The following is a 24,993-nucleotide window of genomic DNA, read 5'->3' on the forward strand; positions in this document are numbered from 1 at the left end:
CATGATTTAGTAGCAGCACAGACTCAAGTACAGAATAAGAGAATCTCAGTCAAACAGCGAAGTAACAATCAAAAAAGCACTAGCAGATCTGTGAAGGATAAGACTATTGAAAAATGGAGACCTGATTGGGTAGTCTGCAAAGGAGTTTGCAGTCTGATAACCAAGGATGTTTTAAGGCTGCAGTTGCACTCATTCTCCAGCTAAAGAAAAAAACAGAACATAGGTAATCAATACATATAAGACCTTGGGATTCCACAATTACACCCTCACTGTCCACCCTTTTTATACTTTATGATGCTCAGGTTTGCAAGATGCTTTGTGCCAGATGGCAGCTGAGCAATGACACCTGGAAGTATTAACCCCTGTGAAAATGCATTCATGTAATTTTAGGACACTGTGGAATTGAACAATATTCTACCTATGCATAGTGAAGTCACAAAGGATACTGTAATAATCAAGTATCACAGTACAAGTGACAGCACATTTTTTATATTTTATAATGTGAGGACATCAAATGCACATTTCAAAGGTCTGGAATTAAGAGACTCTGAATACCTTTTTTCCTTGATTAGAAGCTTTGAGAGGAAGTCTTTGGCTTCTTCAGAAACATCTTGAAATTCCTCATTTTCTAAATCCCAGCTGCAAGCCAAGATATTGTTGAGAGTCTCATTGTCATCGTCACCCAGAAAAGGAGACAATCCACTGAGTCTAAAGGAAATTAAATAGCATATGAAAAATACAGAATCATAGACATATATGGTTTGAAGGGATCTCACGGACAGATGTTTGTCTAAACTGCTCTTAAAAACCACCAATTGCTAGGGATTCTGCAACCTCTTTGTCAACCCTGGCACTCCGGCTGGGAAGCAGGAGCCGGGCACAAGGGCTTGCCCTGCTCCCCAGCTGGAACACTGAATGAGCGCATCAGGTCGAGGCATGAGAACGCTTATTTTATCAGGGCCCCCAGTTGACAGGAATTCTAGGCACAGCCCTCTTGGCCCAGTGGCTACTCCTCCCTGCAAGAAGAGTACAGATGTTCCTGAAGGCCTGTGGGCCTGTTTAACTATTACGATACCCCACATCTTCACTACTAGGGTATGTCTAGACCACATGGCTCCGTCGACAGAGCCATGAAAAATAGTTTATTCGGCATAGTCAAAGAAGCGGGGATTTAAATAATCCCTGCTTCATTAAAATAAAAATGGCCGCCGTGCTGTGCCGACAATCAGTTGATCTGGCACAGTGCCGCAGTCTTCACGAGGCATACTGGAGTGGTCGACAAAGGCTTCCCTTGTTGACTACGCCACGTCTAGACTGCCGTGCTGTGCTGGATCAGCTGATCGTCGGCACAGCGTGGCGGCCATTTTTATTTTAATGTAGCGGGGATTATTTAATGCTTCTTTGACTCTGCTGAATAAACTATTTTACATGGCTCCGTCGATAAAGCATGTCATCTAGATGTAGCCCCAGTGTCTACTCATCTGAACGGCCATTGTTTACGCTAATTCTTCCGTGGTTCCTCCTTTCTACTCTTGATTTGTGCTATTCTTTGTGGGATTGTTTCATTGATCATAGTTGTACGCCTGTCTTTTCACAGTACATTTTTGTCCTGATCTTGACAACTGATGAGCACTTTTAGAAATCAATGGAAATGCGAGGCACTCAGCAATTCCCAGGATTAGGCCTTAAATCATTACAACGTTATTGGCATTGAATAAAACAAGTGCCCCAAAAATGATCATGCACATTTGGAGAGTGAAATGTCACTCTGTGATCTGCACAGAAGTTCTTTTCTCTAGATTGTGGAATCCTGTGCATATTCTGCACTCATTTAGCATGCAGAATTCCTACTGAGGTCAGTGGAAAGTGCATGCACAGAATGGGAAAATAAATGTTCACTGTACCAGGAGAGAACTGATGTCAGCGGGAGTTTTCCCCAGATAGAAGTGAGAAGGACAAACAAATTTGCAACCCAGATACAGCTTTTGTCAATATTCCAGTTTAATAACAAATTTCAGAAAGTTGATATAAAGTATTACACAGCACAGATTACAAGTCCTACTTACAGCATGTAGGCAATGACTCCTACGCTCCACATGTCAGTGGGAAAAGAGACAAAGTCATAGTTCACCACTTCAGGAGCAAGGAATTCCGGAGTGCCAAAGTTCACTTTAAGTTTTTCTCTGGGTTTATATCTAGAAGATGGAAAGAGGGATAGCCAATACCCATTTAACATCCAATACAACTTCTAACTCTGCTTAACAGTTGCAAGATTCAAAAAAGAATTGGGTTTCTTATATGGAAAACAAGAACAGAAGTAGAACAGGAAGGACTAAAATAAGTTTTTATAAGAGATATAAATAGTCATGCTTCTGGGTATAAGACAATTTCGACGTAATAGGATTAGAAAGAAATAGATTCATAGGGAATGCCTACATTGCACCCTTTTTTCAGAGACATGCAGAGTGCAATGCACATGCAGTCCCCCCAGTACAGGTAAGTAAGGCATGGCTTAGGCATAAAGATGAATTATGAATTTGTGAAACCCTGACCGAGAGCAAGTGGGGGCCTCTCCTCACCCTTTCTGCCTGCAATTCCCTGCCAACCCTGGCGCTCCTGCTGGAAAATGGGAGCGGGGCACGAGGGCTTGCTCTACTCCCCAATAGGAATACTCCTGAGTGAGCACATCAAGTCGGGGAATGGGAGTGGCCAGTTTTCCAGGGCCCCCAATTGACCAGAGATTCTAGGCAAAGCCCCTTCGTCTCAGTGGCTACTCCGCCCCTGCTCAGGCAAGTAGAATATGGATGTTCCTGGAGGTTTCTGGGTATGTATCACACGAGTCGTGCCTCCCTCCCTCTTGCCCCTCCTATTTTTAGCTGGGTAGTATCCTGATGCTGGAGCCCTCCCCTGCTGGAGGAAAGGTTCTGGGCACAGGGATAGTCCTTGTCAGAACCTTTCTTCACTGCAGTGAATGGCTCCAGCAGTGGGAAGCGCCACTCCCATGCCAGAGCCTTTCACTGACACGTGTAGCTATGCACCACAGTAGCTCAGCTATATGTACGTTACACACATCACCAGTGGTGTTTAATGTAGATGCAGCCATAAGGGCCATTATGCTAATACAGTCTGACTTTCTGCACATGACAGGTTAGAGTATTTCTACCACTAGCACCTGCATCAAGCTCATGATGAGTATGAGCTTGTCTGGAGCTTAAGTTAGAACATGTCTCTTAGAAAGGCATCCAGTCTTAATATAAACACATCAGGGTATTCCATAATTGCATGCTGCAGGTTTCTTGCACTTTTCTTTCTAGTACTGGAGATGGTTTTGGAGACTAGATAGACCATTGGTCTGGTCTATTATGGCTAACCTGCTTTAGAGACTCCAGCTGAAAATAGGTTTTAAATGAACATTTCTTACTCTACGTTCTTGTGTGACTATACCTTACAGTTATCAAGTGTTTAATTTAAGGATGTTCCTCACTAAAAGAGCCACCTTAAACTTATTCCAAGGTAGCTATTATGTATCAGCTTCATCCTTTCAAAGGCATAACACTAGAGATTGTTTCCTAATTAATGCATTATGATTAGCATGATTACATGTACATACCTTCTTGCTAATCCAAAATCAATAATTTTTATTTTGTTAGCAACTCGATTCACACACAGGATATTTTCAGGCTGCCAGGAGAAAAAAAGAACATATTTGTAATAGAAATGACACAGACAAACTGGTTTTTTAGTTAACTGTAGTGGAATCAAAACTAAAAACACTGCAAAGCATAAAATAAGCACTTTCATCTTTGGGCAGGTTTCACTTTGTGGGTATTTCCTTCTGCAGTCATGTGGCATTTGAGGTTTTGGACACTGTGCCAGTATTGCTTTTTCTTCTCCATGGCGTCTCAGTTTGATATAATGCAGCAGTTCAGAGAAAGGACTCAGGACTCATTAGAGGGAGGGAGACGCGGCTTCCAAACAAGGCTTCAGGATTTTGGCGTTGTGATTTTGCAGCCCTTAATGAGCTGACATTGGAACTTTTTAAAAAATGATATTGTGGTGCTTTGAAGTTTATCTTAGTGCCCTAGATTTCTGAGTTCACTGCTGTTCTGGCAGCAATTGCCTGATGATACATTATACTAGTCAAATCAGCATTACACTTTTCTCAGATATTTAGAGGTGGGACTCATAGGTTAAATCCTTCTGCATTTTCATAATGCCAGATTCTTAAAATCATTATCATCAGTGGAATTACACTAGATTTGCACCAGATGAACTGTCAGCAGAATCTGGCCCATTGTCTTTGAAGTACAAATGTCTACAATACAGTCTTCTGTTCATTGCCAGCAGTTTTATAGCTACCATGGTCTTGTTGCTGATGGTGACCTCTTTGAAATAAAACAGCCTTAAAAACTTAAGACATTAGTTATCCATTGTCACCATTACTAACTCACTTTACATTTCAGATTTTTTAAAAACATATTTCTCAGAATGGAATTTGTGTCCCAGACACTGGCCCTGATAATTCTTGTTAAGTCTTCCATTTTAACACCTTCCAATCACAAAATAATCTCTGAGCAAGGAGAACTGGATAGAATCATAATTGACGGTCATTATGTGCCTGGACGAGTTTCTGTTGAGAACTCCGGGGATGTAAACATGCCTGCCTTTCTGCATTTTGACCTCAGCCCAAAACTATGCCCACTCCAAGAAATTAATCCCAAGTAAGAATGCAGATTTCTTAATTATAGGTTTCCAGGTTATTAATTATTTACAAAGAAAAAGGGACTTGCTCTGGCATTGTAACTGATGTACAGAAGTGTCTATGAGATCCAAACAGGTGTTCAGTCACCTATCTCTGCAATATTTTGCTTTTAAAAGAGTGAAGATACAGTATATTAACTTCCATTTATTTATGCAAATTACAAACCAAGAAAAACAAACTTCCAAACAGGTTGTTTCCTTCTCCTTTGTTGTGAAACTGGAAGATCATTAGGAAGTTTTATAGCTAGTCATAAAACAAAGGGCATTTATGCATCTCTCGCTTATTCCTGCTCTCAACAGAGATAAGGGATAAGTTTATCATTCAGCAAAAGCGTGACCTGGGAGAGGGATAAAGATCTGCTGCAAATGTCTGTTCTCTCTAGATGCACCTGTACAAGTACTGGTCATTTGTACTTGATAATTAACTCGTTAAAAATTAACTGGTCTCTGGGTTATATACTGGTAGATCAGAATTTGCAGCATCTGGTTTTTTTTTAAAAAATACACACACTAGTAGGAGTTTGTTTTAAATTGATCATATGTCCAACATATGTCCAATGCTCTTTAATTTAATTTAATTTTTTTTAATTGTCACTAAGCACACCTTCCTTTGATGCTGTTCAGGCCCATGGGTGGCAGTTAAGTCTAGACCAGGGGTTCCCAAACTTTTTGACACGGGGACCAGTAAATCCATTCACAAGCTTTTGGAGGACCGGTAACATTCATTTGCATATTTGCATATTCATTAAGCAAATGATGAATATTCAAATAAGTTGTTTCTGGTCCTCCCAAAGCCCCCAGTGCCAGCATTAGCAAAGCTTTTGATACAGTCACCCAAAATATTCTTGCCAGCAAGTTAAGGGAATATGGATTGGAGAAATGGACTCTAAGATGGATAGAAAGCTGGCTAGATCAGGGTTTTCCAAATTTTTTACTTTAGTTGGAACCTGTACTTTTCAGTACTGTTTTGCAGCCCAAAAATATAAATGCATATAAAAAAAATGAAAAATGAATAAATTCTCAGTGTTTCACCTGGCTGCATCCTCTGCCCAGCCTGGGCCAGGGCTTGGGGGACCCGGCACCTCATGGGTACTCCAGGAGGCGGAAGCAGGAGCAGGAGCAGATTGAGGGTAGGGTATCTGGCTAGGAGGGAGGGTGCAATGAAGGGTAGGGTTGCCAGGTGTCCACAGTCCGGTATTTGAGGGTTTTGTCCGAGAAACAAATTGAGAAATTACCAGACATATAAAATGTCTACTATTTTCTAATTAGGTAAGTTTTATTATAATTAGGTGTATCAGACCTTAGCTGCGAACTGCCTGGCTGGTAGATGTGCTCACGCTGCCTGAGTGTGTCTACCTGTCAGGCAGTTCGCAGCTACTCGAGGGAGGGTATGCGGGCGGGGGGGCAAAATGGAATCCCTGGCCGGATTCACTCATCTGCCAGAGTCTGCATGTGCCCGGGTCAGTTCCGCTCCCTCCTCCCCTTCTCCTCCCGATCTCCCCAGTCCAGCCCTGCTTCCAGCAGCTGGTTCTCCCATCCTCCTGACCTCCCCCGGCCAGCTCCCCCACCTCCGGCCATCCCTGGTTCCGCCGCCTGCCCTCCCCGATCTCTGCCGGTAACTGGTGTATCTATGCAGGCAGAAAAAGTTTATCTTTATCACAGAGGCACTGTAAGGTTGAATTAATTAACATTTGCATGGTGCCTTGAGATCCATGGATGGAAAATTATACAGAAGTGTAAGTTAACTTGCTGTAAAATCATCCTCAGAAAGCTCAAGCAACAAGGCTTGATGAGATCTTCAGATTCTGGTTTCATTTTCAGTGGTAAACATCCAAGATGATTTAATGGAAGTAATGTGAATCTACCGTTGAATCAGTATAAATGTACTTTAACAACAATATGTCATTGAATCTACAAAATCTTAGGTGCCCCTCACCTAGGGCAATTAATTTCTATGGTAAAGGCCAAGTTGTTACTTCATAAAGCATGCATCTTGTTCTGTACCTTCAAATCTAAATGCAGAATGTACATCTGATGCATGTATTGAATCCCTTCACAGATCTGTTTTGTGAACAAGATGGTATCCATCTCTGTCAAATTATAATTTTCATCAATAATTCGGTCAAATAATTCTCCTCCGTCCACACTGAAAAGACAAAAATGGTAGTATAGTAAATAAATCCATATTCATACCTTGAAATAAATGCAGAAGGTATATGGTGACTGGTCCAAAACACGATTTTCCTGAGACGCCTTCACAGCTGAGCACACTGAGAGGGACCTGAGATGTGAAGTTTGTAATCAGGTCTGAATTCCCCTACAATATCCAGCAGGGCTAGCTCCTAAAAATTGGGCTCAGGCCCAGAATTTTGCATTGGTACTTACTCATCTCAGCTAGTTGGATCTAAGCTGGTAGACTGGATCCAAACACCTTCACATTAAATTAATCATGGGGAAGTTCAGGTCAGAATGGATCTGAACCAAATTCTCTGCTGTATTAATATGGTTTTGTGCCAGGGAAATCAGTGAAGTGAAATCAGTGAAATTAGCATAAAGCTGAGGCAGTGAAGTTAAGAATCAGGCCCCTGGATCTAGATCCAAATGTCTCCAGACTTTGATGGTTTGGGATTCAAGGTCAAGTCTGAGCCCACCTCAACTCACAATGCAGATTTTTAAAGGTTCTTCCAGAATTTTAGAACACATTGTTTATATATTTATGAACTTTTCTGTCTCTGCCATTTCTGAATTATGCAGGCCAAATTCAGAAGCAAGTCAAAGGCTTAGTCTACACTACAAAGTTTTGCAAACATACGTATGTGGTTACGAGTGTGAAAAAAAAAATCAGCCCCTACCCACCTCCAGCTGACACAGCTATGTCAGAAAATCTCCCAGTACAGATGCAACTAGGCTGACAGAAGAATGCTTTTGTATCTTGCAGGCAGAAACTGGTGTATCTATGCAGGCAGAAAAAGTCTTTTTGCCAGTTTATTCTGTCTCTCTGCTGGCATAGCTATACCAGTAAAAGCTGAGTAGTCAAGGGTGGTAGATAATGGAAGTCAGGGAAAGCTAAGCCTCCCCAAACCTCTACTAATGCTCCACACCACAGTCCCAGTCCTGGGGGGCCTCTGGACAGGTCTGGGTGATGGCTGGGGTTTGGGGCATCTCTGGGAGTCAGCTGGGGTTTGGGGCTGCACTGGTAGGCTGGCCAGCCAGAGCTGGTGAGAGGTTAGGTGAGGATAAGGTGGGAGGCAGAAGAAGTGGAACAGAGCAGGACCTCAGACAGAAGAGGGTGGGGGGCTATCCTCCCTGAATGGGGAGGAAAGGAGAGGGGATTTGTGTTCATGCACCGCTCATGTATGTAATATAGACAAGCCCTAAGTCTAAGAAATTTCAGAAGAGTCCAAGTCAACATAACTTTATAACTTACACCAATTACCAACCTCCTCCAGGTGCCTGATACACCGGTTTTGGCTTCCTCTAGTCTAGTGTCTAGACAACCTCCACCAGATTCCACAGTGTTGTGCAGCTGCGCTGTACTTCACCACTCCTGTAATCTGGCCCTCAAGATAATTTAATCAGTCTCAGGAAGATCAGCAAAATATAAGGGTAATCCTGTGGCATGGAGCCAGCATGTATTTCTTGCCCTCTGGTAAGGCTGTGCATTCCTCTCACATAACTGGAGATTTACCAGGCCTGTTTTCATGGATGACAGACAATACCACCTAATGGAAATGACAGAGAACTACATACAAGGGCTCTCACATCTAAAGCACTCTGTCTGTCTCTCACTCCCCCCCCCCCCACCCGTGGCATGTGAGGGATAGTATAATGAGTAGGGTGCCTTAAATCATCATGACAGTGTTGAGCTAAAGTCATGAATGACTACTAGGAAAGCTTTGTTTAAATAGGATTTCCTGTGACTCAAACTTTTTCATATGCTTTTTATCATCCCTGAGAAGCTCCATCACTACTTTCAGGAGACATGGAATGCGGCGACCTCAAGAAAAGGCGGAAGAGCCAAAAAGGGAAAGCAAGAGACATACGTACTATTCCATGACCAGAACAATGTCATTTTTAGATTCAAAGGCATCATACAGTTGGATAAGGTTCACATGGTTCAACTGGTTCATAACATTGATTTCATTCTTTGCTTCTTCCTGTGAAAATGGTAAGAAATGTTATACGTGTGGCTTTAATATCAGTTAGCTAACAAACTGGGATAGGATCCAGGCCTGAATGGGAGGAGAATAGCAAATACATCACTCCCACATGCTCACCTATGCCCACCAACCCCAACATTCTTTTTTAATGGTTGTTGTAGGGACAGACGATTTATGGAAGTTTACAGTCAGAAGTTCATTTGGTCCAACCTCCTATCTAGCACAGTGAGGTCAGACTGATGGGGAAAATGGAGAAAGGCAGGCATTAGTAATGAGACAGCCGCCACACAATAATGCTTGCTTGATTTCCTTCATTAATAAAAGTGGGGGAAGGGCCCTGAGATTTGCAAATAGGGTTACCAGGTGTCCGGTTTTCACCCCAACAGTTTGGTATTTTGGCTTTCTGTCCGGTAAAAAAAAAACAACCCAGAGAATACCGGACATCCTCAGACGGATGGCCGGCGGCATCTGCGAGGGCGGAGAGAGCAAGGACCGCAGTAATTTAAAGGTGCAGTGGCCTTTTTTTTCTGGAAAGATGGCTGGCTTTGTCTGCGAGGGCGGGGGGAGCGAGGAGCATGGTAATTTAAAGGTGCAGTGACCTCTTTTTTGGTGTTGTTTTGCTCAACCATTTTTTCTCTGCCTGTTCGGGATTTTTTGTGAAGGTATCTAGCAACCATATTTGCAGAATGGCCAGACAAATCCTTCTCCACTCTTGCACACTGGTGACTGGAGCCCAGAACAGTTTTGCTACTAAGTCCAATATGATTAAACCAAATAATTGCAGCAGCGCATGCAGTGCACTCCAAAGCACACATGCTAAGTCAACAGTTGACAAACAGTTTTACTGTTTAATGTAAAGAAAAGAGTCGAAGGAGAAAAAAGGCAGAAGAAATGAAAAGACAGGAGAAAATTTTGGAAAAGTGAAAATTAAAAAAATTAAAAATGAAGAAACTGAAAAGAAGGTCTATGTGCTGGCTGCAGTCATGGAGGAGAAGGGTAAAGAACCTACAAATCAGCTATTACCAGCTGGTCATGTGGTACTGATGGCTTGAGAGTCATGCAGCCTATGCCTTACCTTTTCTTTAGCACCTCTGGCTTTTATAATTTTTGCTGCTAACTTGAGACCTGTTGCTTTTTCTTCACATTTGTGCACCTGACCAAATCGCCCTCTAGGGGAAAAAAGAAAGAAAAAATAATCCCTCAATATATGGTGTTGACAATGAGATAGGAATCCAGCCTGGAGTCTCGATTTTAGACACTTCAGATTATTCTCTGCCTTGCACATGCAAATCCTGATGAACATATCATGCTGCATTTGAGTCTTTGGATTGCTAGTCTATTAGATAGATAGATAGATAGATAGATAGATAGATAGATAGATAGATAGATAGATAGATAGATAGATAGATAGATAGATAGACCACATTATACTAAATTTTGATTGCTATTACTCTATCCATTATTTGATTCAATAATATTCACTGATTAATGAAAGCCAATTTATGACCTGCTTAGTTACATGAGTAATCCCAATAAAGACAATGGGACTATCTGTGGTGTGAATAAAAGTGTCACAAACTTGTCCTAACTACACTATAACCAATCAGTTGAAAGCATTTGTAGATTTTAATCCTTTCAAAAATTCTCTTAACAAAATGTGAAGCATGTCCGTTACATCATCCTCAGATACTTTCTCTTATTGGGAGGCAGCAAAGAGAAGCAGAATAACCTACTGTTCAAAGTTCTGCACCTGCTTTTCTAAAAGAATATAGTGAATAGCCACAAACAATGCACTATCATTATGACAGGCTGTAGTGATTTGAACCATGGCTGCAGGATATTAAAGCATTTTTAGTGTAATTACAAAACAACAATCAAGACAAAGTAGCCTACTAAGCTATCATTTGGATACTGTAATAGCTATAATTTTGTTTCCAATAATTTGATAAAAACAAATTATTTTGCAAAATTTCACAACTGTTTCCCTTCTCCTTCCACCTCCTTCCATGGAAACTGGAAAGAGGCTGGGGTATTGTAGTTCTTGGACTAAAGGAAATAACAGCAATTTTTACATCTTCTTGCCTACAAGGAGGACGTGGGGTCAAGAACCCTTCCTGGACAGTCACAGAGATGCCCAGACCCTGGTGTGCTGGTCTTCTATAGTGCTCTTGTACATGGTAGCCTGCCTGCCTGGAAATGCCTATGATAAAACTCTGTAGTGGAATGCACCATAATTCCCATCTGGCACTGGTACTGCTGCCTCAGAAAATTGTTTACATACCAAATATAAACCAAAACATGAAGCCACCAAAACCGCCGCAGAACCCCACAAAAATAACAGCCTGATGATTTTAGCCCATCTCCAGTTTACAATTAGACAGCACTTTTGACGTTAGTAAGGCATGCTGCTTCCATTCAACTGTAACATAACCTCCATTACAAGGCTATTTGCTGTATTTTTCTGGTGGCTCAACAGAGCTCATACTAATGTTGACAGTATCAGCTCCACTTACCCTCCTAGAACTTCATTTCTGTTGACATAATAAAAGCTGTTGATCACTGCCTTTTTTGCTGAGACAATCCGGTGATCAAATGGTGCTGAGAGAGCAGAGCCGTCCACTACAAAAGACAAAACAGAGAGCTGGCATGTTAGTACCAACACGCACCATTTATTACTTACATTAAACCTGGGTTCCTAACCAATAAAATAATCAAAGGATTTAATGAACAGGCTTGCAAGTTTTACTCACGGGAGCTTCTCTTTAGGACTTAGGGACAAATCTTGTTCCCCAAGCACAGCCTGAGTAAATGTGATGTTTGTAAGGGAGCTATCAAAGGAGTGAGAAGAACATGAGCCCACTGTTACCACTATTCTGTCCCTGATGCTGCAGTAGCTAGGTTTTGGCCAGTGGATCCTTGTAGATTTGGACCCAGTTGCTATTCTTATGCTCTACCCCAAGTCGTTCTTTTTGAGCCCACTGCATAGCCTCTGTGGAGACATTCAGCTCACGAATTACATCTTATTGCAGCAGTTCTGATGTATCTGGAACCTTCATTGATGCCCTTTCTTACCTAAGAGAATTTCCCCCTTAGCGAGACATTGCTCATTCTGCTAATGTACCAAATTCTGCACCAACAATACTTGTGCCACCCCACAAAAGATGCTGCCCACACAGGAGGCATCAAGAATTCCTGTGTTAGCACACTGGGAACACAAGTCAGGTGAGGGCAGATAGCTGGCAGCATTGCTTCATACCCACAGTGGGGCATAAGCAAGTAGATTGGGGGCATCACTGTGTTTTCTTGCAAACACTTACTAGTGCCCAGAGGTTACCAATAGGGGAGTACCTGCTGCAACTTTTTAAAGGGGTAGGAAAAATCATTGTTTAATGTGCTCTCTTCTAGTCCCACCTAGGCAATTTGCCTACCTCTGCTATATAATGCAGAATGCCTCTAGCCTCTAACTTTTCAGTGGTATAACTTTTCATTCTCCTATGCAGGTTATTGTTTTTAAAGCCCAGATTTGGGGACTTATCTAATTAGGGACATTGGAGATGCACAGCTACCCAGTAGCACCTAGAAGTTCCAATAGTATAGTGCTAGGCACTGTACATACACATCACACATTCCTGCCCTGAAGAGCTTACAGTCTAAATAGAGAAGACAGACAGAAAGCTGAAAGGCAACAGAGAGGTACAAAGGTGAAATCACTTGCAGTAGGTCACATGGCAGGTCAGCAGCAGAGGTAGGAATAAATCCAGGTCACATGAGTTGCACTCCAGTGCTCTTTCCAATGGAGCATGCAGCCTGACAGGTGCAAAAATCCCTGTTATAGACAAGCCTTTATCCGCTAACAGTGTGTTTAGATCTCGGTGGGGGTAAAAAGGCTTTTGTTTTATACCCACATTGTTGTCAATTGATTTATATTCCTCGGAATGACCTTTGGCTGATGAAGGTAACAAACATTACTACCCAGGGGAAGAAGGGCTAAAATGGTAATGTTTCTGTATGATCTCTTTAGTTTGGAATGCTGGCTGTCTTGTGTGTGGAACTTTTTGAGCAATTTTAAAACCATTTATTACTTCCGTGAAAATGATAAAAAAGAAATCCCATGATAATATGTAGTTGGCAGGAATGCTTTGGTCATTAATGTACGTCTGGATTATCCTTATTCACAGGGCATGACCATTTTTCCAGGACACCAGCTGTGTACCCAGATTTTTTAATGTGTTAATAACTTACATGGCCAGTTAGGTCATGGTCAAGGAATTGTAGGAGGTTAGGGCTCCTGGAATTCTGCCACTTTGCATTCTGCAGGATTTGAAATGCAGACTTTAAACACTATATTTTGCATGTTACTGAAGTTCCTCTTGAGGCAGGATTTGATCCTCAAGGGTTACAACCTTCCAGTGTGGACTTTACAACAACTTAAGAAAGTGGGATTCCAAAAACAATTGACAGATTCACAAAACATTACCATTTCTGGGGTAGGAGTTTCTAACTTCATGAATGTTAAGGCCTGAAAGGACCAGTCCAAACCTCTAGTCTGACCTGAAATATCAACGGCTTTCAACCAAATTTCCCCAAGATACTTTATACTTTCCAACTCCCAGAACAGAACACACTAAAAACAGAGGTCAGATCAGATCCTCAGCTGATAAAAAATTAACATAACTGATTTGCATCAGCTAGGGATCTGGCCCCTAGGAACAAGTAGTTTTGTTCATAGTTACCATACATATTCTTTTTTTTTAAGCAAAAACTATTTTCTACCAATTACAGTCACTGATTCTTTTATAGGTTCCTCTATTTGATTATCACTCTCTGTACCAGGGGAATCAAATGCCTCTGGTTTGTCTTGTGGAGTATTGGGCTTAATGGCCTCTTTACATATACATTTGTCACCAGCACTCTCAGTGTCTACCCTGCTCGTTTTGTTTTCAGCTTTGATTAGACTGTCATCATTCACTTGACGCTTACTGCTGCCACTATGCTCAAGCTGGCTGGTCTGTTCAGAACTCTGGGAGAACGTCCCTGATGGTTTGCTTGCTGTGCCTTCTTCGCTGTCTTTATATCTGCAAAACAAAGCATTGCATTAAATTGGCATAAATGTAAAACAGAACTTAGAACTCTAGGTAAAAATTCCAGGGTCACAATGCATTTAAAAACAATAATGGTAACTAACTTCCCTTCCTTTGGGGAAAAAATAACAGTTATGTTAATCCTGACTGCAGCCAATTTCCTATTTCTGAAACAACTGCTTAAATTCCGCAGATTTCATATTTGACCATCAACCACATCTTTAAAGTAGTGGGAGAACATTACAGACATCCTGGGTTTATAAAGATTATAAAGATTCTTGAAAGTTTGAACGCCTTCTCCCTGAAGGACTATAAAATAATGCCACACAGAAAGAATTACAGTAAAAAGGTTATCAATTTAGTTCCCTAGACAAGTGTCACATAATTACGACAAAGAAGGAGCTTGTACTTCTTAGAGAGGCTTAGGCCTGCATAAGATGATACTGATGATACTGGTTGTGCCATGTGTGGTGGGTTGTTACTTCAGAGCCACAGCCAGCCTTCTAAGCCCACTTTAGTTAGAACATTGGGCTGGATTTATGACAGCTCTTAAATAAATATTGCTAATATACTTACTCAGTTTAATGCTTGAAATAAATGGCTTTCTGAAATATGGGTCTCTAAGAAAAAGCTAATATAGGCTTTGGGTTTTAAAGCGTACCTTTGAAGCTGTGCATCTTGTCCATGGCTTTCTGGTGGACCCTCATCATCCTCTGCCTCATCTTTATTTTGGGATAAAGTTACTGATTCTTCCTTCTCTTCTCTGCACTGGCCAGCATCTTCTTCTTCTTTTTCCTCCTCTTGCCTTTCTGGCACTTTCTGTCTACAAGCCCTCTTCACACTTTCCAGTGATTCACTTTCCTTCTCTTTATCTTGCCCTTTTATCCTTTGGCCATGGTAATCAACAGCATCCTTTGCTCTTTGGCTCTTTCCTGTACTGAAGGATGTTTGAACAGAGCTCGTTGTGTGTTTCTTCTGGTTTTCCAAAGCTAAACCCTCTTTCTTATCCTTTGGTCCTTGAGATTTGGGAGAATTCCTTTGACCCCAAAAAGCACTTGCCTTTTCAGTATTTTCCTTATTAAGCACATGGATTGTTTCTTTGTGAGACCAGGACTGGTTTTCCTGGTTGGTCATCTCTGGAAACAATCAGAGAATACCAAGCATATTAATTAAGGACTTACATAATTATCATATTTTCAATTACTTACTGAAGTGGCCTGATTTTCTCCTTCCAAGGTCAATGGAAATGTTTTCTAAGCAACAACAATAGACATGAACTTTTAAGCAAAGTATAATTATTTTTAAATCCCATTATGAAAAGCACCTATGGATTCTTAGCCTTTAAAGTTAGCCCTGTCAGACATTTTTCTTATTTAAATACATGGTGAACTAAGACTAGTTTAATAAAATATTCAAGCAAAAGCATGTTCTTAGAAAGTTTATGACTATGTACAACAGCAAGGAATGCACTAGCTGTAATAGAGTGAAAGAATCTTAAATGTTTAGGTGCTGATTGGGGAACCCTTACTCATGTTGGTGAGCATCTGTTCCCAAAATTAGCCCCAATGATTTCAACTGGAGTATTCATATGAGTAAGTGCTTATCTGAATGAGAAAGTAAGGGTTCCCCAACAGAGCCCTTAGACAATGAGCAGAGTGAAAGCTCTAACCTGTGGAATCAGGAGGTTTCTTCTTTTGTATAGATGATGTCCCCTTTGCACTTAAACATGACTTCTCCTTTTCTTTCTGATCCTCGAAAGCCTGTAGAAATGTAAGCAATACATTATTCACTGCAAATAGCATCCATATTGCACTGTTATTCTATTTTGTGGACAAAACCACATTCTCTTTTGTGGACAAAACCAAACATTTTGCACAAGTTAATTCAAAATCTAACCTTAAGTGTTATTGACAGTACTCATGCTGGGTCTCAGTTTTAGGTGCTATTCCCCTGGTCCTGTAAATCAGGAGCAAGTCACTAGATTCAAATCAATGGAGTTACATTAATGTAAAACTAGCATAAAAACAAGTCAGAATCAAGACTCAGGAGCTGACAACTAAGCTACAAAAAAAACTGCTTAGGTTGGTTAGTCTCAAACAAAGTTAGTATTTATTGTGCTGGTAAAATATTCAATAATTATCTTCCTGATAGATTTTATATAGATTTGTTCTGTTAAATTAACATCTGATAACTTCTATTGGTGAAACTCCAGTCATCTGAGGAAGTGGGCTGTGCCTATGAAAGCCCATGATACCATCTACATGTTTTGTTAGTCTATAAAGTGCTACCAGACCATTTGTTGTTTTTTAAGTTTATTCTATTGGTGAGAGAGACAAGCTTCTAAGCCACAAGGCTGAATCAGAGGCAGCAGGGCAGGGCAGGGAGGATGGGTACAGGTGGCAGCCAGGAATTTTCAGCAGTTACACAATTACGTAATTAAACTAAGAATGTTAAAATGCAAATAATCAGCTAATCGAATAGTCAACAGAATTTCCACTGACTACTCAATTAGTCGATAAGGGGGGGCACTTGCTACCGCCACTGTGGCTCTGCTTTTAAGCTGGCTCCCCACCTGCACCAGCTCCTGCTCACCTCTTGCTGCCTTCTGCACCCAACCTCCATCTCAGACCCCACCCTTCCTCCATTAATACCATGAAAGAGTATGGCCTTCCCCCCCCCATTGAAAATTATTGCCCACCCCTGCTCAAAAGCCTGTTTCTCTCACCAACAAAAGTTAATCCAATAAGAGATATTACGTCACCCACCTTGTCTATTGAAAAATCCTGGGACCAATACAGCTATAAGTACACTGCATATAACATCTGGTAAGACCATTTTAAATAATGTCTTGCATGCTGATAAAACAGTTCCCAGGAATCAAAGCATATAAACCATAATCTTAGCTTTGTAGCCTACTATGTCTATATTCTACAATGTTACACTGACATCTAGAGTACTTCTGTACAGAACAATCTTTCTATAAAACATCACTATTATGGTTACATTTACAGCTATGTAATAATATCAATATATTGAATTTGTTCTTTGCCTATTTCTTAAAACATTCTTATTGTACTAGTAAAATGCTACAGGCTGAACCTCTCCAGTCCAGCACCCTCAGGACCTGACCAGTGCCGAACCAGAGAATTTGTCAAACCATGGGAGGTCAATGTTGTCTAGCAGCATTACCAACACTTCCACTGTTTACTGGCCTTTTAGAAGACATTTAGGTGTAAATTAGAGCTAAATAACAGCACAGAACTGCACTGGTGGCTATAAACAAACTTTATGGGACCATGGGAAACTTGGTCACACCCATGATAAATGGACATCTGGCTAACTAAAATTATGTAGGACTCCAGCTGTTGCCAGAGAGGAGAGAGGTGGATTAGAGAAGTTCAACCTGCACTATTACAATTGGTGACAAAAATGATTAATCAACATTCAATTTCCCTCTAACTACTTCCGAACCTCTTCATAGTGAAAATTAAACACATATATTGACATCATAGCAATGGGGGGGGGAAAAGGGTGTTAACCAGTGGTTCCCAACCTGTGGTCTGCAATGGTACTGCAGGGGGGTCCGTGGAAAGTTTAAAAATAAGGATCGGGCCCACCACTTACTTTTCTTTTCTTTTTCTTTCCTTACTTTTCCTTTTATTTATTATTTCTCTCCCAGGGATGGGGGTCTGTGAAACTTTAATAGATTGAAAAATGGTCCATATGCTTGAAAATGTTGGGAACCACTGGTCTAAACAATTAAATACTTTTAAGTAACCTTCAGAAAGATTTCTTCTAGACTAGGGTATTACTCTTGAATCATCCATTAAAACAGCTTAATACTGGACCAGGCACACAAACTTGTTTGCCTTATTCATGCAAGCAGTCCTACTGTTTACACATGGGAGTAAAATGAGCATGACTATATTCACTGCATGGTGTCTTTATAGGATATTTTTATATACAAAACTAAATAGACTCTACGGATAACAAGAACAAATGAACACTGCATATAGCTACTGTATCGAAAGCATATTGAAATTGACAGGAAACAAAGAGAAAGCTGAAAAAATTGCATGAAAGGAGTTGAAAATGGTGAGATACACAGTTTGCAGCTACACCTAGCAAGGCAATTAAAAACATCCTTAACCATGACATACAGGCAATCTGTGGTATAGGAACTGTGACAGACAACTGTTTAAATACAGTTGTTCCTACCAGGATTCAAGCTCTAACATGAAGTAAGCTTAAATATAAACACCTCACTCCCCTCAAAAAACAAGCTGGAGCCTTCTCAGCTCAGCTGCTCCATGAACCTAACTCTACGAATGCTCCATGAATCTATATTCTGAACTGATAATAAAGAATATGTCATTGCTTGCTTTGTTTTTCCACTCTGTACTGAAAAGTGCTAAGAGATAGGGCAACACCTTAGACCAAGAAGTGAACGCTGCTACTAATGCACTCTGATTCCTGTAAGTATGCCCTTTTTGCAGTGTTGATGAGGATACTGACTAATATCAAATATAGTCAGCTGAGCAAATAACCATGAAAGTGGACTCCAAGGTCTTTTAGACATTGAGCCAAATTTCATTTCTGCGTCCAAAAATAACGGCAGGTATACCATGCTTTCTTACTAAATAGTCTTGTGGTCCACAAGTGTGAAAAACGGAAGCCAGCTTTTGAAAATTTGCCTGAATGATGCCAAGTATCTGCAAGTGCCTGACAACTCCATGAGTCGCTACACTATTTATTCCAACTTAGTGTTTGGATGCTGATATTTTACTAGGGTTGAAGATCTCATATTCTTAAGAGTGAAAAAACTAATCCAGATGGTACAAAATGAAATAGTCAAACCATTTCCTCGCATCCTTCAGACTCAACAAGTATTGGTTGTTTCATCTAACCAATAAGGGGCAGACTAAGGCCATTAGGATAAAGTACAATTAATACCAAGACTGGAAGTATAATACAAAGTACCATGGTACATATAGGAACTTAAGCTATACATGTGAGGTTTTTGCCTTTACAGATCACTTGTGCCTCTTGTGTTTCACTTGTCAAATCTTAGCGTGGGGTAAAAATATGAACTTTCTTTCATCACTTTGGGCCAGATTGTACCTTGCTCCTGTGGAGCTGGCTGGGACCAGAGAAGAATAGAAGGAGCATCCTGCAAAAAAGGTAGATTGGTTCAGATGTCTGATGGACCTGACAGTGTCTGGTTACTGTGGGTGAGGGAGGAAGGGAGGCATAGTCATCTCTTGTGCCAGCCCCTACTCAGACAGGGACAGCTCCTATCTGCAGCGGGTCAGCAGCTGTATTCTTTCTGTGGGAAATCAGGAGGCTTAGAGGAGGCACTTCTCCGAGGAAGAAGTTTCTGTGGGGAGTGTGACACCCTTGCAACTCTGCATCCTTTGATTCTCAAAGGCGCTCAAGGAAAATAAGCCAATCAATTCTCACTGAATTTCAATAGGAGCATCTAACTCCCTGAGGCTCCTCAGAAAATGTCACCCCAAAGGCACAACTCATTCCTTTGCATACCCAAAATGTAATTGCTATGTACTAAGGCAAGGGTCTACAACCTATGGCTCAGTATGGAACCAAAATGGCTCTTTTGACATTCCCAAAAGGCATGCAACTTTTTTAATTAAAATGAAAAATTAATCCAAATTTTAAGAATGCGTAATTACTCATGCAGCTTGAATGCATGCATGAACCTGAATTTGACCAGTTATGATGTAAACTTCACAGAAATGTGCGAAAAGATGCAGCAGCAGAAGTCCCATTAAATAAAGTCTGTGAGTACAATGTTTCATTTATGCTATCATTAATCATTATGTCAATTATCAAAAATCATAGAATCATAGAATACTAGGACTGGAAGGGACCTCGAGAGGTCATCGAGTCCAGTCCTCTACCCTCATGGCAGGACCAAATACCGTCTAGACCATCCCTGATAGACATTTATCTAATCTACTCTTAAATATCTCCAGAGATGGGGATTCCACAACCTCCCTGGGCAATTTATTCCAGTGTTTGACTACCCTAACAGTTAGGAACTTTTTCCTCATGTCCAATCTAAACCTCCCTTGCTGCAGTTTAAGCCCATTGCTTCTTGTTCTATCCTCAGAGGCTAAGATGAACAAGTTTTTTCCCTCCTCCTTATGACACCCTTTTAGATACCTGAAAACTGCTATCATGTCCCCCCTCAATCTTCTCTTTTCTAAACTAAAGAAACCCAATTCTTTCAGCCTTCCTTCATAGGTCATGTTCTCTAGACCTTTAACCATTCTTGTTGCTCTTCTCTGGACCCTCTCCAATTTCTCCACATCTTTCTTGAAATGCGTTGCCCAGAACTGGACACAATACTCCAACTGAGGCCTAACCAGCGCAGAGTAGAGCGGAAGAATGACTTCTCATGTTTTGCTCACAACACACCTGTAATGCAGCCCAGAATCATGTTTGCTTTTTTTGCAACAGCATCACACTGCTGAATCATATTCAGCTTGTGGTCCACTATAACCTCTAGATCCCTTTCTGCTGTACTCCTTCCTAGACAGTCACTTCCCATTCTGTATCTGTGAAACTGATTGTTCCTTCCTAAGTGGAGCACTTTGCATTTGTCCTTATTAAATTTCATTCTGTTTACCTCAGACCATTTCTCCAGTTTGTCCAAATCATTTTGAATTATGACCCTATCCTCCAGAGCAGTTGCAAGCCCTCTCAGCTTGGTATCATCTGCAAACTTAATAAGCGTACTTTCTATGCCAATATCTAAATTGTTGATGAAAATATTGAACAGAGTCGGTCCCAAAACAGACCCCTGCGGAACCCCACTTGTTATACCTTTCCAGCAGGATTGTGAACCATTAATAACTACTCCCTGAGAATGGTTACCCAGCCAATTATGCACCTACCTTATAGTAGCCCCATGTAAGTTGTATTTGCCTAGTTTATTGATAAGAATATCATTCGAGACCGTATCAAACGCCTTACTAAAGTCTAGGTATACCACATCCACGGCTTCTCCCTTATCTGCAAGACTCATTATCCTATCAAAGAAAGCTATCAAATTGGTTTGACATGATTTGTTCTTTACAAATCCATGCTGGCTGTTCCCTATCACCTTGCCACCTTCCAAGTGTTTACAGATGATTTCCTTAATTACTTGCTCCATTATCTTCCCTGGCACAGAAGTTAAACTAACTGGTCTGTAGTTTCCTGGGTTGTTCTTATTTCCCTTTTTATAGATGGGCACTATATTTGCCCTTTTCCAGTCTTCTGGAATCTCTCCTGTCTCCCATGATTTTCCAAAGATGATAGCTGGAGGCTCATATATCTCCTCTATCAGCTCCTTGAGTATTCTAGGATGCATTTCATCAGGCCCTGGTGATTTTTAACTTGTTCTTTTTTTATTTTATCTTCTAAACCTACTCCCTTCCCACTAGCATTCACTGTGTTAGGCATTCCTTCAGACTTCTCGGTGAAGACCGAAACAAAAAAGTCATTAAGCATCTCTGCCATTTTCAAGTTTCTTGTTACTGTTTCACCCTCCTCACTGACCAGTGGGCCTAACCTCTCGTTGGTCTTCCTCTTGCTTCTAATGTATTTATAAAAAGTCTTCTTGTTTCTCTTTATTCCTGTAGCTAGTTTGAGCTCATTTTGTGCCTTTGCCTTTCTAATCTTGCCCCTGCATTCCTGTGTTGTTTGCCTAAATTCATCCTTTGTAATTTGTCCTACTTTCCATTTTTTATATGACTCCTTTTTTATTTTTAGATCATGCAAGATCTCGTGGATAAGCCAAGGCGGTCTTTTGCCATATTTTCTATCTTTCCGATGCAGCAGAATAGCTTGCTTTTGGGCTCTTAATAATGTCCCTTTGAAAAACTGCCAACTCTCCTCAGTTGTTTTTCCCCTCAGTCTTGATTCTCTCTGAGCTTACCAAAATCCGCCTTCTTGAAATCCATTGTCTCTATTTTGCTGTTCTCCCTTCTACCTTTCCTTAGAATTGTGAACTGTATGATTTCATGATCACTTTCACCCAAGCTGCCTTCCACTTTCGAATTCTCAACCAGTTCCTCCCTATTTGTTAAAATCAAATCAAGAACAGCTTTCCCCCGTTAGCTTTTTTAACCTTCTGAAATAAAAAGTTGTCTCCAATGCAGTCCAAGAACTTATTGGATAGTCTGTGCCCCGTTGTGTTATTTTCCCAACATATATCTGGATAGTTGAAATCCTCCATCATCACCAAATCTTGGGCTTTGGATGATATTGTTAGTTGTTTAAAAAAAGCCTCATCCACTTCTTCAACCTGGGTAGGTGGCCTGTAGTAGACTCCTAGCATGATGTCACCCTTTTAACCCCTTTTAACCCAGAGACTCTCAACACTTCTGTCTCCTATGTCCATCTCTACCTCACTCCAAGTGTGTTCATTTTTAATATATAAGGCAACACCTCCTCCCTTTTTTCCCTGCCTATCCTTCCTGATCAAGCTGTACCCTTCCATACAAACATTCCAATCGTGTGTATTATCCCACCATGTTTCTGTGATGCCAACAATGTCATAATTGTACTTATTTATTAGCACTTCCAGTTCTTTCTGCTTATTACCCATACTTCTCGCATTTGTATATAGGCATCTAAGATCCTGATTTGACCTTGCCTCCCAGTTTTGCCCTGACCCTCCTTTCTCTCTGCCATTATAGCCCATGAACATCCCATTTCCAACCCATCTCCTATTGTACAACTTAATAAAATATATTAAGTTGTATAATTTCAGTCATGCGAATGGGCATTCTTATATGGCTCTTTGTTGACCACTTGTTCTAAATTTTGATATAGTCTGACTCTTTGATTTGAAAAGGTTGCTGACCCCTGTACTATGGATACCTAAAGACCCTAGTTACCCCATGAGATACTGCTCCCTGAGCTGTTAAGGGTGCATTTAAGGATCCCTTTAATCCAAACCCTTACAGGGAAGTTTTAGCCTTTCTTTTGGGTGATTTCTTCTCTCATAATTTCTAAATTAATAGGAATTTTCCTAGTCCTAGATTTCTAAAGTTTGCCAGACTGGCCTGGAAATTATGCACACAATTTTTTAAAAAGAATTTTGTTGGGATGTGCAAAATAAATAGGGGTCTGGAATAGTGGTAAGGAGTTCAGCCCCAGCAGGCATTACCCTTGTACATGCTCTTTCTCTTCGTTTTTGCAGCCTAGAAAAATAGATAAGCATGCAGATGCTCTATTTTGTTGTGTCTTTTGCTTATCTTCAATGGCTCTGTATAAAATATCATCAGGGTTAAGTTTCTTGTAATCTCTGTAACCTGCTGATTTAGAAAGTTTCTAGTGTAGAAAAGTGGTGATTTAATTAGAAATTCTGTAAATAGTAATTAGGGGCAAGTATAACTGTATTCATTATTTGTTTATTAATATTCATTTATGGGCGTTAACATTACTAAATAAGGCTTTAGGAAAAGTAGTGATAGACATGTGAATTAACATACTAAAATAGATAAAAGGGTGTAATTGGTGCCAGGTGTTAAAACTCAGACGTAGTGTTGACATCTGAGGTAAACGTGCATGGGCAATAAAGCAGTTCCATTTACCCCATCTGTTCCTGGGTTGCCTGTTTCTTCTCTAACAAATTTCTTATGCACAACTAGGTTTACAGCAGCACCTGTTTCCCCATCCACAGGAAGCCAAAGCTTCTAATGCTGTTTTCATTTCTCATCCAGAATTGCCCCAAAGGCTATATTCTGTGTGCCTAAAAATGTGAACAAGTAACAAGGTGCATCCAGCAACACAAGTTGGATTTATACAGACAGAAAACATTTTCCAGGCATAAGCTTGTGTTTCCAACACCCACTACGTTCCGACTCCATGTGACACAGGGTAAGGGCATATGTGAGGGCCACTGAGTAACAGACTAGCAGACTAACAGAGTAGCAGACTAAAGACTCTTTATGTAAACCTACATTCTGGACTAATGCATAAGACTATTTTCAGAAACTATTCAGTAGAAACTACACGATGAAAAATTCTTAGTAATTAGGTAATAAGCAATCATAAAAGATATAAATATCATATATTTTAAAAGCAATTTTAGATTCAGTCAGAAACGAATGCAATGTTTTTAGGAACATCTGACTCCTTTTTAATGAGCTCTGCTGTTCTTAAATTCTTCTGTTACACTGCACCACAGCTAACTTTGGAATGTTTTTCTATTTAACTTTCAACTTTTCTTATTCACCTAATAAAAACCTTTGATTTTCTTCCCATTGCAGGCAACCTTATAATGTATGGCTTCATGAAGTAGTCCTAAGGTTTTAGTTAGTGCTCCTTTATGACTCCATCACAATTTCTTCTTATGCCAAAAGGTACTATTTCATTGCTTCAGACCAATCCCCTTCAATGGGTTGCAATATATAGAAATTTGCATAGGCAGAGAATACATTTCCTATCCATTGACAGAAGGCTTATAGACTTTGAGGTCAGAAGGGACAATTACGATCATCTAGTCTGACCTACTGCAGGCAACAGAATCTCAACTACCTACTTCTGTACCAGGTCCATTACTAAGGCGACAATTTAGTCATGGGTATTTTTAGTAGAAGCCATGGACAGGTCACGGGCAATAAACAAAAATTCATGGCTGTGACCTGTCCATGACTTATATTATAAATACTCCTTGCTAACTCTGAGGAGGGTAAACTTAAAAAAACAACAAATAGTCTGAGTTTTTAAGTATATCCTGTACAGACGTACTCAGCTACCCCCTGAAGCTTCTTTGGAGGGTGTTTCTAAGAGGAGGTGCCGCAAGGGCCACTGCTGTGGGGGAGAGCTGGGACACTGCTGCTGGGGGAAGGGCAGGGACATGGCACTATTAGCCACTGTTCCAGATGCCCAGGAACTGCAGCTCAGGCAGTCCATGGTGCAAGCTGCACTGACCCTGCCCGGGTGGTCCTGTGAGAATCCATCACCTGAGCAGCATG

At 40.7% G+C, this 24,993-nt stretch overlaps 1 protein-coding gene across 3 annotated transcripts in view; it reads right to left on the reverse strand.

Moving 5' to 3' along the window:
- Positions 1-24,993, reverse strand: part of MYLK4 (myosin light chain kinase family member 4) — a 137,669-nt gene that overhangs the window by 12,746 nt on the left and 99,930 nt on the right. For all 3 annotated transcript variants that reach the window (XM_089776405.1, XM_075921353.2, XM_075921354.2), the window contains exons 3-13: positions 15,672-15,762; positions 14,664-15,138; positions 13,902-13,996; positions 11,435-11,540; positions 9,997-10,090; positions 8,809-8,918; positions 6,766-6,907; positions 3,611-3,681; positions 2,067-2,195; positions 556-708; positions 122-200 (exon numbers count right to left, since the gene is read on the reverse strand). In XM_089776405.1, coding sequence (XP_089632531.1) covers positions 122-200; positions 556-708; positions 2,067-2,195; positions 3,611-3,681; positions 6,766-6,907; positions 8,809-8,918; positions 9,997-10,090; positions 11,435-11,540; positions 13,902-13,996; positions 14,664-15,138; positions 15,672-15,762 — 1,545 coding nt within the window. The remainder of the gene's footprint in view (positions 1-121; positions 201-555; positions 709-2,066; positions 2,196-3,610; positions 3,682-6,765; positions 6,908-8,808; positions 8,919-9,996; positions 10,091-11,434; positions 11,541-13,901; positions 13,997-14,663; positions 15,139-15,671; positions 15,763-24,993) is intronic.

Source organism: Pelodiscus sinensis, chromosome 2 (genome assembly GCF_052426305.1).
Source record: "Pelodiscus sinensis isolate ZL-2025 chromosome 2, ASM5242630v1, whole genome shotgun sequence".
NCBI classification, from domain to species: Eukaryota; Metazoa; Chordata; order Testudines; family Trionychidae; genus Pelodiscus; species Pelodiscus sinensis.